Source organism: Narcine bancroftii, chromosome 1, assembly GCF_036971445.1.
Source record: "Narcine bancroftii isolate sNarBan1 chromosome 1, sNarBan1.hap1, whole genome shotgun sequence".
Lineage (NCBI taxonomy): Eukaryota > Metazoa > Chordata > Chondrichthyes > Torpediniformes > Narcinidae > Narcine > Narcine bancroftii.
In genome coordinates, this window is record NC_091469.1 from 278,382,571 (window position 1) to 278,395,737 (window position 13,167).

At 41.5% G+C, this 13,167-nt stretch overlaps 1 protein-coding gene across 11 annotated transcripts in view; it reads left to right on the forward strand.

The window, feature by feature from the left end:
* The window catches only part of dennd2b (DENN domain containing 2B), a 354,119-nt gene that overhangs the window by 250,808 nt on the left and 90,144 nt on the right, over positions 1-13,167 (forward strand). For all 11 annotated transcript variants that reach the window (XR_011345486.1, XR_011345509.1, XM_069900472.1 and 8 more), the window contains one exon: positions 12,372-12,449. Coding sequence is in view for 9 of the 11 variants with exons in the window: in XM_069900472.1 (XP_069756573.1) it covers positions 12,372-12,449 (78 nt within the window). In the remaining 2 variants the exon portion in view is untranslated. The remainder of the gene's footprint in view (positions 1-12,371; positions 12,450-13,167) is intronic.

A 13,167-nucleotide genomic window follows, 5' to 3' on the forward strand; every position in this document is an offset into this window, starting at 1 on the left:
AGGAACAACAAAAGTCGATACAGTTTGGTACTAGTAGCATTGCAGGTGTTGCCATCCTGGTGCTGGGTACAGCACTCAGCTGCCTTTGGGACAAAACAATTGAACTTATTCTTAACAAAATGATGCTATCTTTTTCAGATCACTATATAGTCAGCGATTACATCCTTATAATAATTTTTGCTACCACCCCCTTAAGTTTTCATATTTCCCACCAATTTCCCCCAAAATCCAAACAGCCATTATGTACCACTGATAGTATTACTTACACTTATTATACCTACACCATCACATTCATCTGCTGATATTACCTGAAAGTGGAGCATTGTGGTATTTCATAGCTGCTCACAAATTATTCAACCAATAAGCAGCCTTGTCAATATGACTTGTCACATGTCGTTTTGATAGGTTGACATCTTCAGCCATGATTTTCCAGGGAAGGGGGGATGTTTTTTCATCCATAATCGTGCTGGTCTAAACAAACAGCCTCTTCATCGCCTTCTTAATAGCTCAGCAAATTCGTGGGGCAATAACAAATACTGCCGAGCCGATCACTCTTATACCCCTCGAGCCAATAAATCTCGTAATGGTTCCTTCAGGATTATTCGGTTGCTTATTTCCAATTGATGGTTTGAGCTTGAGAGAAATGAGCAGAATTCCAACACACAACTGAGAATGTCCCTGCGAATCCTAAAACACTTCATCATCGCCACATAGACGTAAGCACAAGGCTTCAATAGGCACTTCTCTGGAAGTTACCGATTTTAACCAATTATTACCTTTAATCAGGGTTGTTAACATAGAATATGAGAGTGTGGTATCTCATAGCCGCTGCACAAAGATGAAAATGTTGAAGTTAAACACCCAGTCGGTCATTCATAATTCATTGTACATAAAGAAATAGAGCAAGTCAGCAAGCGTCTAGCATGGGGGCCATTGAAAACGTGGAGCCTGCAGCATAAGCTGCTTCTGCTGCTACTTTAATCTGGCACTGGCCTTTGCCCCTTCTCCTGTCAGTGAGAACAGCTCTGCCGGTCATAAGAATTATGCCACACGCGAAGGCCAGGAGTTGGACTTGGTTGTCAAGAGGATGATTGAGATGCACGCCACGCAGACCATTGGTGCAGCAGTGGGACCTTGTCCCAACTACCACTCTTTGGCTATGACAACCTTTAGAGCCATGAGAAGAATAGATTACAGAAAAACAAGTGGGTGATTGGAATGGGTGAGGTCTTAACAGCATTTCTTCAAATTCAAATGACTCTGACCTGGGGTTTTGTCTGTGAAGCATATGCATCTCCTTCCTATCACTGTTTCCTCTGGGTCCTCTGGTTTCCTACCATATTTCAATGATTGGTCAGTTAAATGGCTGCTGTAAACTACAGGTATTCCCTGACTTACAACCTCTGCCTCTTACGACCACCTGTACATATATGCAAAAAAAAATTTAAAAAGAAATAATAAACTGCATACACTCATGTAATCGTTGAATTTTTGGTCCACTTTTTCAGGCCAAAAAAGGTGAGGGGTTGACTTTTACACAGGTCAAACTTTTGACTTTTAAATACAGGTACAGTACCTACTTCTTTCAAGGCTTTGGGAGCTAGGATGGGTGGGACCAGGTGGTAAGTCCATGTTTGGGGCGTCAGGAGTTCGGATGGATGAGTGGCCGGGGCAAGGATCTGCGGTCAAGTGCTCAGACGGGTGGGCGGCCGGGGTGAGGCTGGCCTTGGTGGCTGCCATGTTGTATTTGACAAATGCTAAAATGGATACAGTGAACTTCCGACTTGCGTCCATGTCAAGATACAGTTGGTCAGAATGGAACACAAACGCACTTCAAATATAGGCAAGAAAATCAGAGGGGAAATAATCAGCATGTGAGAGAGAATAGGTGGCAGGGAAAATTTCAGGTAATAGGATTCTTGAAATTGTTTGGAGCCAGAACTGACTTACTGGGCTGAATGCCACCCAGCTATGACAGAAAGAAATGCGAGAGAAATAAGTTTATTCCTGTGCTTAAGGCTATAATTCAGTACTATAGCCTTAAAACTATGTGTTGGATGTGTTTGTTAAGTAGGTTGGTGTATAGTGAATAAATCAAATCTTAAAAACGAAAACATTTTTGAGCAAGCAAAATAGCTCTTGAAGCTGGCCAATCCTGCAAGCGGACATTCTGTATTTCACTGATCAAATATGCCTGTGCATAGGATCCTTTCATATGAACACAATTATTATAAAGGTACTCATCAAGTGGTGTGTATTGCTTTGCTTTTCCCATTGGTGGTATTAACATAGTTTTCAATAAATTTGCAGCTGTTATGCCTTGAAAAAACACTGGTAGGTGGTTTAGACTGCATGTGGTTCCATTTACAACTACACATTGCTGCTAAGTGACTGACCCTGTTTTATGCTGCTAACCTAGGTGGTCAGCAAAGAAAATTGCTTAAACATTTGCATTATTGCTTGCAGAATCACAGCCTTCGGTTTTCAGTCATTTGTCAATGAAATTCACAAAAGCAGGATTTTCTGTAGGACTAAAGTTTAAAATCCTGAGTCAGAGAGCTTATGCAGAAGCTTTAGACACTGGAGAGACTATGTCCACAAGGCAGATGGTGTTGTGATTAAATTTTACTGTATAGTAAACCACCCTTTATTAGAACTGATAATGGATATAACATGAGGAATGAGATCTCAATGTGTCTGTCTGGGCTGCCCAGTAAGCAATAGAATTAGAGCCCATGGTCACCGTGCTGCTTGGAATATCTGCCTTCCCTTTTCCATCACCATTCCTTGAAGCATTCTCAAAGACAAGTTTAAGGAAATTGGCAGATTTTACGGGAAATTGAATAATTGCTTGAAGGGGAAAGATTTGCAAGATTACTTGTGGGGAAAAGCAAGGAAGGAGGTCAAAGGAGATCCTTCTCTGCCGTAGGATTCAGAGTAGAAATTCTTCCTGTGGCATCCATTGAAAATATGCAAAGAAATAACGCATGTTTGTGGAAGTTTGCATTCCAAGAGCATTTCAGAAAAGGAGTTCAATGGTAATGTGTTCGTGTGCACTGCATTTTCTCTTTAGGCAGGGGACAAAAGCTTTTACCCTGTGGTTTTAAAAGAGATGCCAGAAGCTCCTGTCTACTACAGTTTTCATCCACAGTGAATCAGGGTGAAACTGGGCACATGCTCTGCTGCTAGTAAAGTTGTAGGGAGACAAAAACAAAGAGGAAGCAATAAATTGCCTCGGAAATGATAACAGGCATGGAGGGAAGTATATACTTGCTATTGTTTCTATGGCATTCTGCTTTGTTAACTTGGTTCTGAATCAGTGGCCATGGGCTCAAGTTTCATGTGGGCATTCAGCCCAGTAAGCCTATTCTGGCCCCAAACAATTTCAAGAATCCTATTACCTGAAATTTTCCCTGCCACCTATTCTCTCTCACATGCTGATTATTTCCCCTCTGATTTTCTTGATATATTTGAAGTATGTTCATGTTCCATTCTGATCAACCGGTCATATCTCGACATGGATGCAAGTCACTGTATCCATTTTTAGCGTTCGTCAAATACAACATGGCAGTCACCAAGGCCAGCCTCACGCCGGTCGCCCGCCCATCCGAGCTCTTGACCGCGGATCCTTGCCCCAGTTGCCCGTGCATACTAACTCCCAACTGCGGATCTTCACCCCAGCCACCCACGCATCCAAACTTCTGATTCCCCAAACATGGATTTACCACCCGGTCCCAGCATTCCTAGCTCGCAAAGCCTTGAAAGAAGCAGATTCTGTACCTGTACTTACAAGGTCAAAAGTTTGACCTGTGTAAAAGTCAGCCCCTCACCTTTTTTGGCCTGAAAAAATGGACCAAAAATTCAACGATTACACGAGTGTACGCACATTCTCAGCTGACCCTTTAATGAAATATTGTTAATATTCTTTCTGGTTAGGCACATGTAAAGGATTTTTGCCTCAGAATTTGGATGGTATGAGACCATAATCTGTTCCAGTATGACATTTTCCCTCATTTGTGGTGCAGGTCATATCAGACACCCAGCCAAGGCTGACCTGAAGTTTGCGTAATAGGCAGATGAGATCAAAGGACAACAGGGAGATGAGGGAAAACGTTTTTTTAATGCAAGAAGTATTTACATTGTGGAACTTACTGCCTGCAAGATTTGCAGAAATAGAATAGGATAGAGCATTCAAAAGAGCGGCATGAAGATACGCAAGAGAAAATAATATGTGGACCCATGGCAATAAGCAGGGAAAATAAGTTGAATAATTAGCTCTATAAAACATTGGCATGAACATAATGGACCAAATAGCCTCATATGGTGCTGAATTGGTTCTATAATGTTAATTTGTATTCAGGTTTACACCACCACTGCTATAAATATTGCCAAGTAAATGAATATATTTTAAAAATGTACGGGTCTTATCCGAAATGCTTGGGACCATGCATTTTTCATTTTTTTTTGGATTTTGGAACAATGGAACGAAGCAGCACAGTAGCATCAGCAGAAAACCTGTAGCATCAATTAAACAGCAGGCTTTTTGAGTGCCGACATGGTGCCACAAGTGGAAAATTCACATGAAATAATGTTGAGTTCTAATCAAAAAAAAACTTGATCTCTGCTTACAAAAGACCACCTCCTCAACCACCACCCCACTGCTGCCGCCAGTCCACAACTACAGTCCCCATTGCAGTCTGGGAGCCCAAAGTCCCCGTTCCAACCCAGGAGCCTGAGGCGACTGCTTTGATGTGGTCCAGAGGGCCCCAAAACCCAGCAGCAATAGATATGCACCACAGCATAGGGGTACTTAAACAAAAGTAGTTTTTAATTATATTTGAACAAGAAAACAGAATTAAACTTTAACTTAAAACTTAACCTACCTAACTACTTAATCCCTTCTCTAATACTAAGTGCAGGAGTGTGTAATGTATATTGAAGATTAGAAAAGTTCTTTGGATCACAATCCAATCTCACTGGTTGCAGGCCATTCTTGTACTGTGCACAGAAGTTAGCATTAACAAAGTTCACCAGTCTTTGGTGCTTAACAGGCAAATGGTTACCACTCAGCAGGGTTCTTGCTGGTTTTCAGAGAGAGATTCCTTTTTTAGGACATTCGTAACTGATTCCTTCTCAATCACTCTTGCTGACGAAACTTGCCCCCTTCAGGGTTCTCCAGATGATCCTCTTTCTTTCAGGTCACCTTTCACATCGCCAATCTTCTCCTTTGATCAGGCAACCTTCCAAAGTTTGCCAGCTTGTCCCTCTGGAATGGATTTCTGTCTCTCTCCTCTCTGTTTCAAAACTCTTCTCCTCTGCCTGCAAAGATCACATGCTCTCCCAGGCAAGCTGCTGTCAATACTTTGTTGCCTCCTGCAAAAAGCATTCTGCAGAAGTCCTGCAAATATTCTGTATTTTAAAATGTGTGTGCAAGCTACTCTAACAATTCCTCCCAAACCACCTGTCTCAACAACACCGCACCCAATGTTGAGAATAGAGTTGCCATTGCAACTCAGTGGAAGAGGCTGCCCTAAAAGGTGGACCATTTCATTGAGCCCCTCTGCACTCCACTGTTTCAGAATGAGTGACATCAATCTGAGCTTGGTTTGAAAATGCTGAACTTTAAGGAGAGAGGTTTTTGCTTCAGTGGTTGTTGAATTCTGTCCTTGGCTTCCACTTCTAAATCTGACCCATGGGCCAACAGACATTGAATTGTGGTTATATTTACAAACATGTTGTGGAGTCCCAACACTTCCACCATCTGCTCAAAGTCAAAATTTCAAACACACCTCTCAGCTGCTCATATCTGTCCACAAACTTTCTGACAAGGCTGCCAAGGGACCAAAGATTTCAGTGAACGCGTCCATATGATTCACAATGGCCAGTCTACTCTCTGGCCACGAGCATTAGCTTGTACAGATACATCAACCATCCTCTGCCCACCACCCTCCCTCCCCCACCTCCCCGCCAGTTAGATGCTGTGTTCTGAAAGAGAGAGTGAAACATGTTTGTGACTTATGCACGCTGCAGTTTGTTGTTCCTATAATGAAGGTGTTCATGGTGTAGATTTTGTGGTAGCTTTACAAGGGAGGGTGCAATTAAATGCTTGCCATTAGATCCAACACCCATGACTAAGGAGAAATGGATGTGGTGCTTTCTAGCCTTATGCATTTGTGGGAGTATATGGTATTCACAATATTTTTTAACTTCGGCGGTACTGTACTGTAAATCCTGTCATTGGACATTAATCTCCACAGTTTTGTTTACTTTGTGAATGTGGGAGACCCCTTGCCACTTGTGAATATAGGACATTCTCCTCCTTCCTTCCCCATTAAAACAAGTTGTGCACCATCAGAACTTTCCATGTCCACTGTCTCCCAAATTCCTGACTTCCTTGCCTGCACTTGCTTCAGCAGCAATGCACCATTAACAACTCTGGTGTGACATCCTTGCTGAGGGTTGTGAACACTGTGATTAGCATTGGATGTAGCCAGACTATTGTTGGCCTCTCATAATATTGTTGGGAATGGGTCCATTGCTGGGTGTGGACTAGTTGATGTTGTAAATCTTCACAATTATCCAATTTACTTGTGATCCTTCAGAATTTACATTTTTACTTATGAAATAAAAGCTTGTAATAATATCTTGAGGAACATTGGCATCTCTTATTTTTTAGAAGTTTACCCTGAAATATACTGTAGTACATTTTGTAAGTACTTGATACTATGAAGTTCAGAGGCTGGGATATATCAAGTGTACTTCTACCTGGTCAAATGAAAGAAAAAATATTTCCTTATTTGCAAACCAATGGCTCAGCAAAACGAACTGTCAGTCAACATTTTTTCAGATGGAGTCTTGCATGTTTAGACATCCCTTAAGAGCTTGTTGCACTCAATCAATAAAAAAATTAATTTAGATCTTCATCCTTCTGCCTTTTCAAACTAAAGCTCACCCATGTTTTGTTTCTTTAGTAGAATATAATTTCAAACTTAATTTTTAAACTCCAGAACTGAGGTTTTGGAAATGTTTAGTATATCATTTTAGTATATTGCTCACCTCACTGACAAAAGACAAAGGAGGAAAAACCCAACACCCAACCGCAACCAACCAATTTTCCCCTGCAACTGCTGCAACCGTGTCTGCCTGTCCCGCATCGGACTTGTCAGCCACAAACGAGCCTGCAGCTGACGTGGACTTTTACCCCCTCCATAAATCTTCGTCCGCGAAGCCAAGCCAAAGATTGCCAGGAAAGACTGACATTTTTCCCATGTTTTATTTATCATTATGGACACTGTCTCTTTGCTTCCAAGTAAAGGGTAATTCTGAAATTGTGTAAGAAACTAACTCAACTTACCTGGAATAAGGTAAGATCACCACTCCTTCCCCATAATGTCTTTGTCATTGATGTATTCAATCACATTCAGTGTCTGCTTGGCATTCCTGAAAGATACACAATTTGACTCCACAGCAAGTGTGAAGCTTGTGCTGAACTAGCATTTTAGTTCATTATATTCATGGAAGGCAAAATTGCATTATATTCAAATACTGGAAGATATCCAAAAGTTATGTTAGAAATCAATATTTCCCTCCATCTCACTAATATTACTGTATATTCCTTGTTCTTTCATTGCTGACATTTCATGTCAGAAATGTCTGAATTTGCTGTTAGCAACACAAAATGTGCATGAATTTAAGTTTTATGTCTGTTCAAGATGTAATATAAGGAAATAAAATGGAACACTATAAGATTGTGCAAGCTCGTGTTCAGCTGTACACTCACAGTAACTTTGTTTTTATGTTAATGATAGGGTCACTGGGTGTCGGTCTTTGCAGAAAATCAAATCAAATATCGGATTATGATCCCAAAACACTAATGTAAAATTCTTTATTCCATATAATTAAGTAAAAGAATTTCAACTGCTCAACCACTTAAATGCAATAGCCTTGGAGTTGTTAGATTATTTTTAAGAGTTATTTGTTTTTGGAGATTCCCAAGATACTGTTTGTTGATAATATATTTAAAAGATTTGTATTGAATATTCAACAGAAAAATATAACCCTCACTCCTGCGACGTGGAATGTTGCTTCCAGGTGGCCAATTTGCTCATTGGCAGCTCAACCTCAGACATCCATGGCTTTGACCTTGCATCTCTGCAACGACTCTCCATATTGCAAACCTAACTTTCAAAAGTATTTAGCTAACTATAAGATGTATGGCTAGGATATTTCTTTGAGATTTCTAGATTCAACAATCTGACTTGCAAGCAAATGCACAACCACCACAGTTGTATTCGGCTACACAGTGACTGATGACAACAGAGCTAATATTTCAAGGTGGCAGATTACCAGAGACAAGAGGGTTGTAACGAAAAGGCCAATGTCATTTTTGCAATAGAGCCATGTTGGTAGGAAACTGAAGTTACTTTCACGCCATGTGCAGCCTCTAGGTGAAGGAGTGATGGCTTTCTATTTACTCCAAAGCTGGTATATGATGAAGAGTGGTTTGTACTGTTGCAGCAATGAGGTCTTGAGTTACAAGGACTGGCTGGAGAGACTGAGACTTTTTTCCCCAGGAGCATGGAAGGATGAGGGATGACCTTATCATTTGATGGCCATGGAGAAAATGAATGTTCACAGTAATTTTCCCAGGGTAAAGGGGTCCAGAAGGCACAGGTCGAAGCTGAGAGGAGAAAGATTGCACAGGACCTGAGGGGCAACTTTTCCACATAGTGGAATGACTTGCCAGAGTAAGGTGTAGAGCAGACAGTTACAAGGAGAGGACAGACTTAGAGTGATGTGGGCCAAACACAGGCAAATGGGACTGGCTCAGTTCAACAACTTGGTTGGGACAAACAGGTTGGGTCAAAGGGGCCAATTTCATGCTGTATGACTCTCCATCACCAATAGAGTGCAATTCAGCAACTGTTCAAATAATTGTTCAACATAATTCATCTTTGGAGTGATAAATTGTCATTTTGATTCCTTCATCTCTCTATGCATTAGGTTGAAAGTAACTTCATTTTCCTCCCAGTATATGTCTGTTGCAAATATAACATCAGCCTTTTCTTTATTAGTTTGTCATGCTGACCTAAATCAGCTTATTTTCAGTTCTGAGTGATCACATTGCCAAGTGTCCATGAATATTTCTCAGTTCCATTGAAGACAAAGGCTAGACTGATTCAAACCATTTGAAGCATCAATACATTGAAATGGCCTGGTCTGTGATCAATACACTGAGAAGCTTGTCAGGTCTGTAAAATCACTGGACATTTAGCAGAACCACCATTTACTCGGCAAACCAGGGATCTTTTGTTTTACTTGAGGCACGATTGAATTTTAAATTTTTTAATTTAGTCATACAGCACGGTGACAGGCCATTTTGGCCCACGAGTCCATGCCGCCCAGTTTACACCCCATTAACCTACCCCCATGATACATTTTTAAAGGTGGAAACCAGAGCTCCTGGAGAAAACCCACATAGACACAGGGAGAATGTACAAACTCCTTAAAGACAACACGGGATTCAAACCCCGGTCCAGTTCCAATCACTGACGCTATAAAGGTGTTGTGCTAACCAATATGCCACCCTAAAATTATTAAAAGAAATCTAATACTTTTTGTTGTTTTCAGTCATAAAGACTATCGTGGGTGGAAACTATTTTAATTGGCATTATCCATGGACAGCTATGAACTGGTGGCTTTCCAAAGCCCCTGGCAAGGTGTCGACATTCCAGGAGATTTGACAATATGATTTTAAGCAAAAATTTTACATAGTTGATTTAATCAGGCAGAGCTCACCAGAGCAATTCAATGCCTAATAAGGTAAAGAGAATCATCATTTAAGTCAGATGTGAATTCCACCAAGTTCCCTTACTTTATTAATGCCTTCATTAAAATACACATTCTAACAACCAAATTAAACATTTATCTGAAGCAATGGTCAATGTGTATTAAGATCATGGTTGCTCTGAACTTATTTCTCTTCATCTTGGAGTTGTAGAGTTTCACAGCGCAGATCCTCAGCCAAATTTGTCCATGCTGACAAAGTTACCAACTGTGCTAGCTCAATTTGCCTGTGTTCGACTTGTATCGCTCTGAACCTCTCCTATCCATCGATATCTTTTTAAACATTGCCTCTATCACTTTGGCTGGCAGCCTGTTCCACATACCCACCAGCCTCTGTATGAAAAAGTTGCCCCTCAGATCCTTTTAAAATCTTTCCCCTCTCACCAGAAAAATCTTTAAATATGACAACCACCTTGCTGTCTCTCATTTTTGCCATCTTTGAATAAAAAATAAATCTCACTGCAGAATAACTCATCTGTGTTTACTCTGGCCACAAAGTTATATACTGCTGAAAAGTCTTAATTCACTAAGTTTTATTTTTCTACTTCTCACAAGCTGTATTTTAGAATTTATCTTGACATAACCTAACCACTGTGTCCTGTCTTTTATCCTTAACAAAAATTGTAGACCTTAAGAGTAGTAGATATAAAGCAGTAGTTTCAAGTATCAAGGCTATCCTCTCATAATAGATCTTTTTTTTTTGCAAAATATATCTTCTTTGGCTTGGCTTCGCGGACGAAGATTTATGGAGGGGGTAAATGTCCACGTCAGCTGCAGGCTCGTTTGTGGCTGACAAGTCCGATGCAGGACAGGCAGACACGGTTGCAGGGGAAAATTTGTTGGTTGGGTTTGGGTGTTGGGTTTTTCCTCCTTTGTCTTTTGTCAGTGAGGTGGGCTCTGCAGTCTTCTTCAAAGGAGGTTGCTGCCCGCCGAACTGTGAGGCGCCAAGATGCACGGTTTGAGGCGATATCAGCCCACTGGCGGTGGTCAATGTGGCAGGCACCAAGAGATTTCTTTAGGCAGTCCTTGTACCTCTTCTTTGGTGCACCTCTGACACGATGGCCAGTGGAGAGCTCACCATAGAACACGATCTTGGGAAGGCGATGGTCCTCCATTCTGGAGACGTGACCTACCCAGCGCAGTTGGATCTTCAACAGCGTGGATTCGATGCTGTCGGCCTCTGCCATCTCGAGTACTTCGATGTTGGGGATGAAGTCGCTCCAATGAATGTTGAGGATGGAGCGGAGACAACGCTGGTGGAAGCGTTCTAGGAGCCGTAGGTGATGCCGATAGAGGACCCATGATTTGGAGCCGAACAGGTGTGTGGGTATGACAACGGCTCTGTATACGCTTATCTTTGTGAGGTTTTTCAGTTGGTTGTTTTTCCAGACTCTTTTGTGTAGTCTTCCAAAGGCACTATTTGCCTTGGCGAGTCTGTTGTCTATCTCGTTGTCAATCCTTGCTTCTGATGAAATGGTGCAGCCGAGATAGGTAAACTGGTTGACCGTTTTGAGTTTTGTGTGCCCGATGGAGATGTGGGGGGGGGCTGGTAGTCATGGAGAGGAGCTGGCTGATGGAGGACCTCAGTTTTCTTCAGGCTGACTTCCAGGCCAAACATTTTGGCAGTTTCCGCAAAACAGGACATCAAGCGCTGAAGAGCTGGCTCTGAATGGGCAACTAAAGCGGCATCATCTGCAAAGTTCACGGACAAGTTGCTCTTGTGTCTTGGTGTGACCTTGCAGGCGCCTCAGATTGATGAGACTGCCATCCGTGCGGTACCGGATGCCTCAGAGCAGGTATAAGAGGGAGTGTTTAAGTTACAAAGGGAGGCTGGAGAAGCTATGTCTGTTTTTGCTGGAATGGAGGCAGTTAAGAGGGGATATGACTGAGATATATCAAATCTTGAAATATATAGATAGAATAGACTGCAGGGTTTTTGTTTTACCCATAAATGAGGAGAGCAGAACAAGAGGACATTGATTTAGGGTGAAGGGTAAGTGATTTAGAACAGATCTACTAGAGAGTGGTGAGTTCAGATATACCCAGCTTTATGAGTACTCGCTTTTTGCAAATTTGCTTTTACGAGGAAACCTGTGTTCGCTATCTGAAAGAAATTTGAATGGGTTTTCACTTTTATAAAAATAGCCTTTAATAATAGCGAATGGGTCTTCGCTTTACACCATTTCAGCTTGTGAGAGGTTTCATAGTAACACTTTACTTTCGTAAAGCGGGGTGTACCTGTACCTGGAATGGATTGCCTGGAACAGTGGTAGCAGTAGAGTTACTGACAACATTTAAGAGATGTTCAGGTGAGCCTCATTATTGAAGGCTTTCGGCAAAGTTGTGGTTAATGCAGATGGACTCCCATTGATCAGCGTGGACGAATTACCTCTTCCTTTGCTGTTTGACTCCATACATCTTCAATGCAGTGGCACTGAAAAATTTATTCTTTTACCATGCAGGATGAATACTTAATACAGCTAGGCAAGTATCTCTAATTTTTATTTCTTTTCTTACTATTTCAGCCAAGTGGAAAAGGTCCTCGTTTGCCAGAGGTTTATTGTGTCATCAGTCGCTTGGGCTGTTTCACCCTCTTTTCAAAGGTATTGTGCAATACTTTGAATGTCAACTATGATAGTTCTTGGGAAGTCTAAGATGTGAAAAATTTGTTGAAGTTCAAACATGGGATAGTTTTGCCTGTCTTTATGACACCATGTCCAATTATTTTCAGTCCAAATAAAATTAATACTTTCAATGCATAAAAAAAAAGGAATCCTGAAAAGAGAGATTTAGATTTGGTTTGTTGGTACAAGTAAAGCTACCAGTTTCTGAAAATTCTTGCAAATCCCAGCAATTTGGGACATGTTGCAATTTCTACATTAGTCATTCATTGGACGATAGGTGTTATCTGCAGAAACTTACATTCCCCCCCCCCCCCCCACCCCTTCCTACCCATTCATCAACTCCTTTGACTCAGGGTCCTGATCTCATCCAATCCCAGTTGTCACACTTGACTTGGCCCATCCTGCCTGTGATCTATCTCACAGACTCACCTCTCATCCACCCTGAAGCTACTGATCCTGTTCTATCCTCCTCCCCTCAAACCACGGTTATATTTTACATACAAGAGGAAACATCCTCCCCACATCCATTTTGTCAGGACTTCTCAGGATTTTATACATTTGTTTCATTCTTCTAAACTCCAGCCGACATAAACCTAGCTTATCCAACATTTCCTCAATGAAGCCAACTTGCCCATTCCAAGTGTTCAACCAATAAACCCTTTCTGAATAACTCATGGGAATAACATCCTCTCTTCAA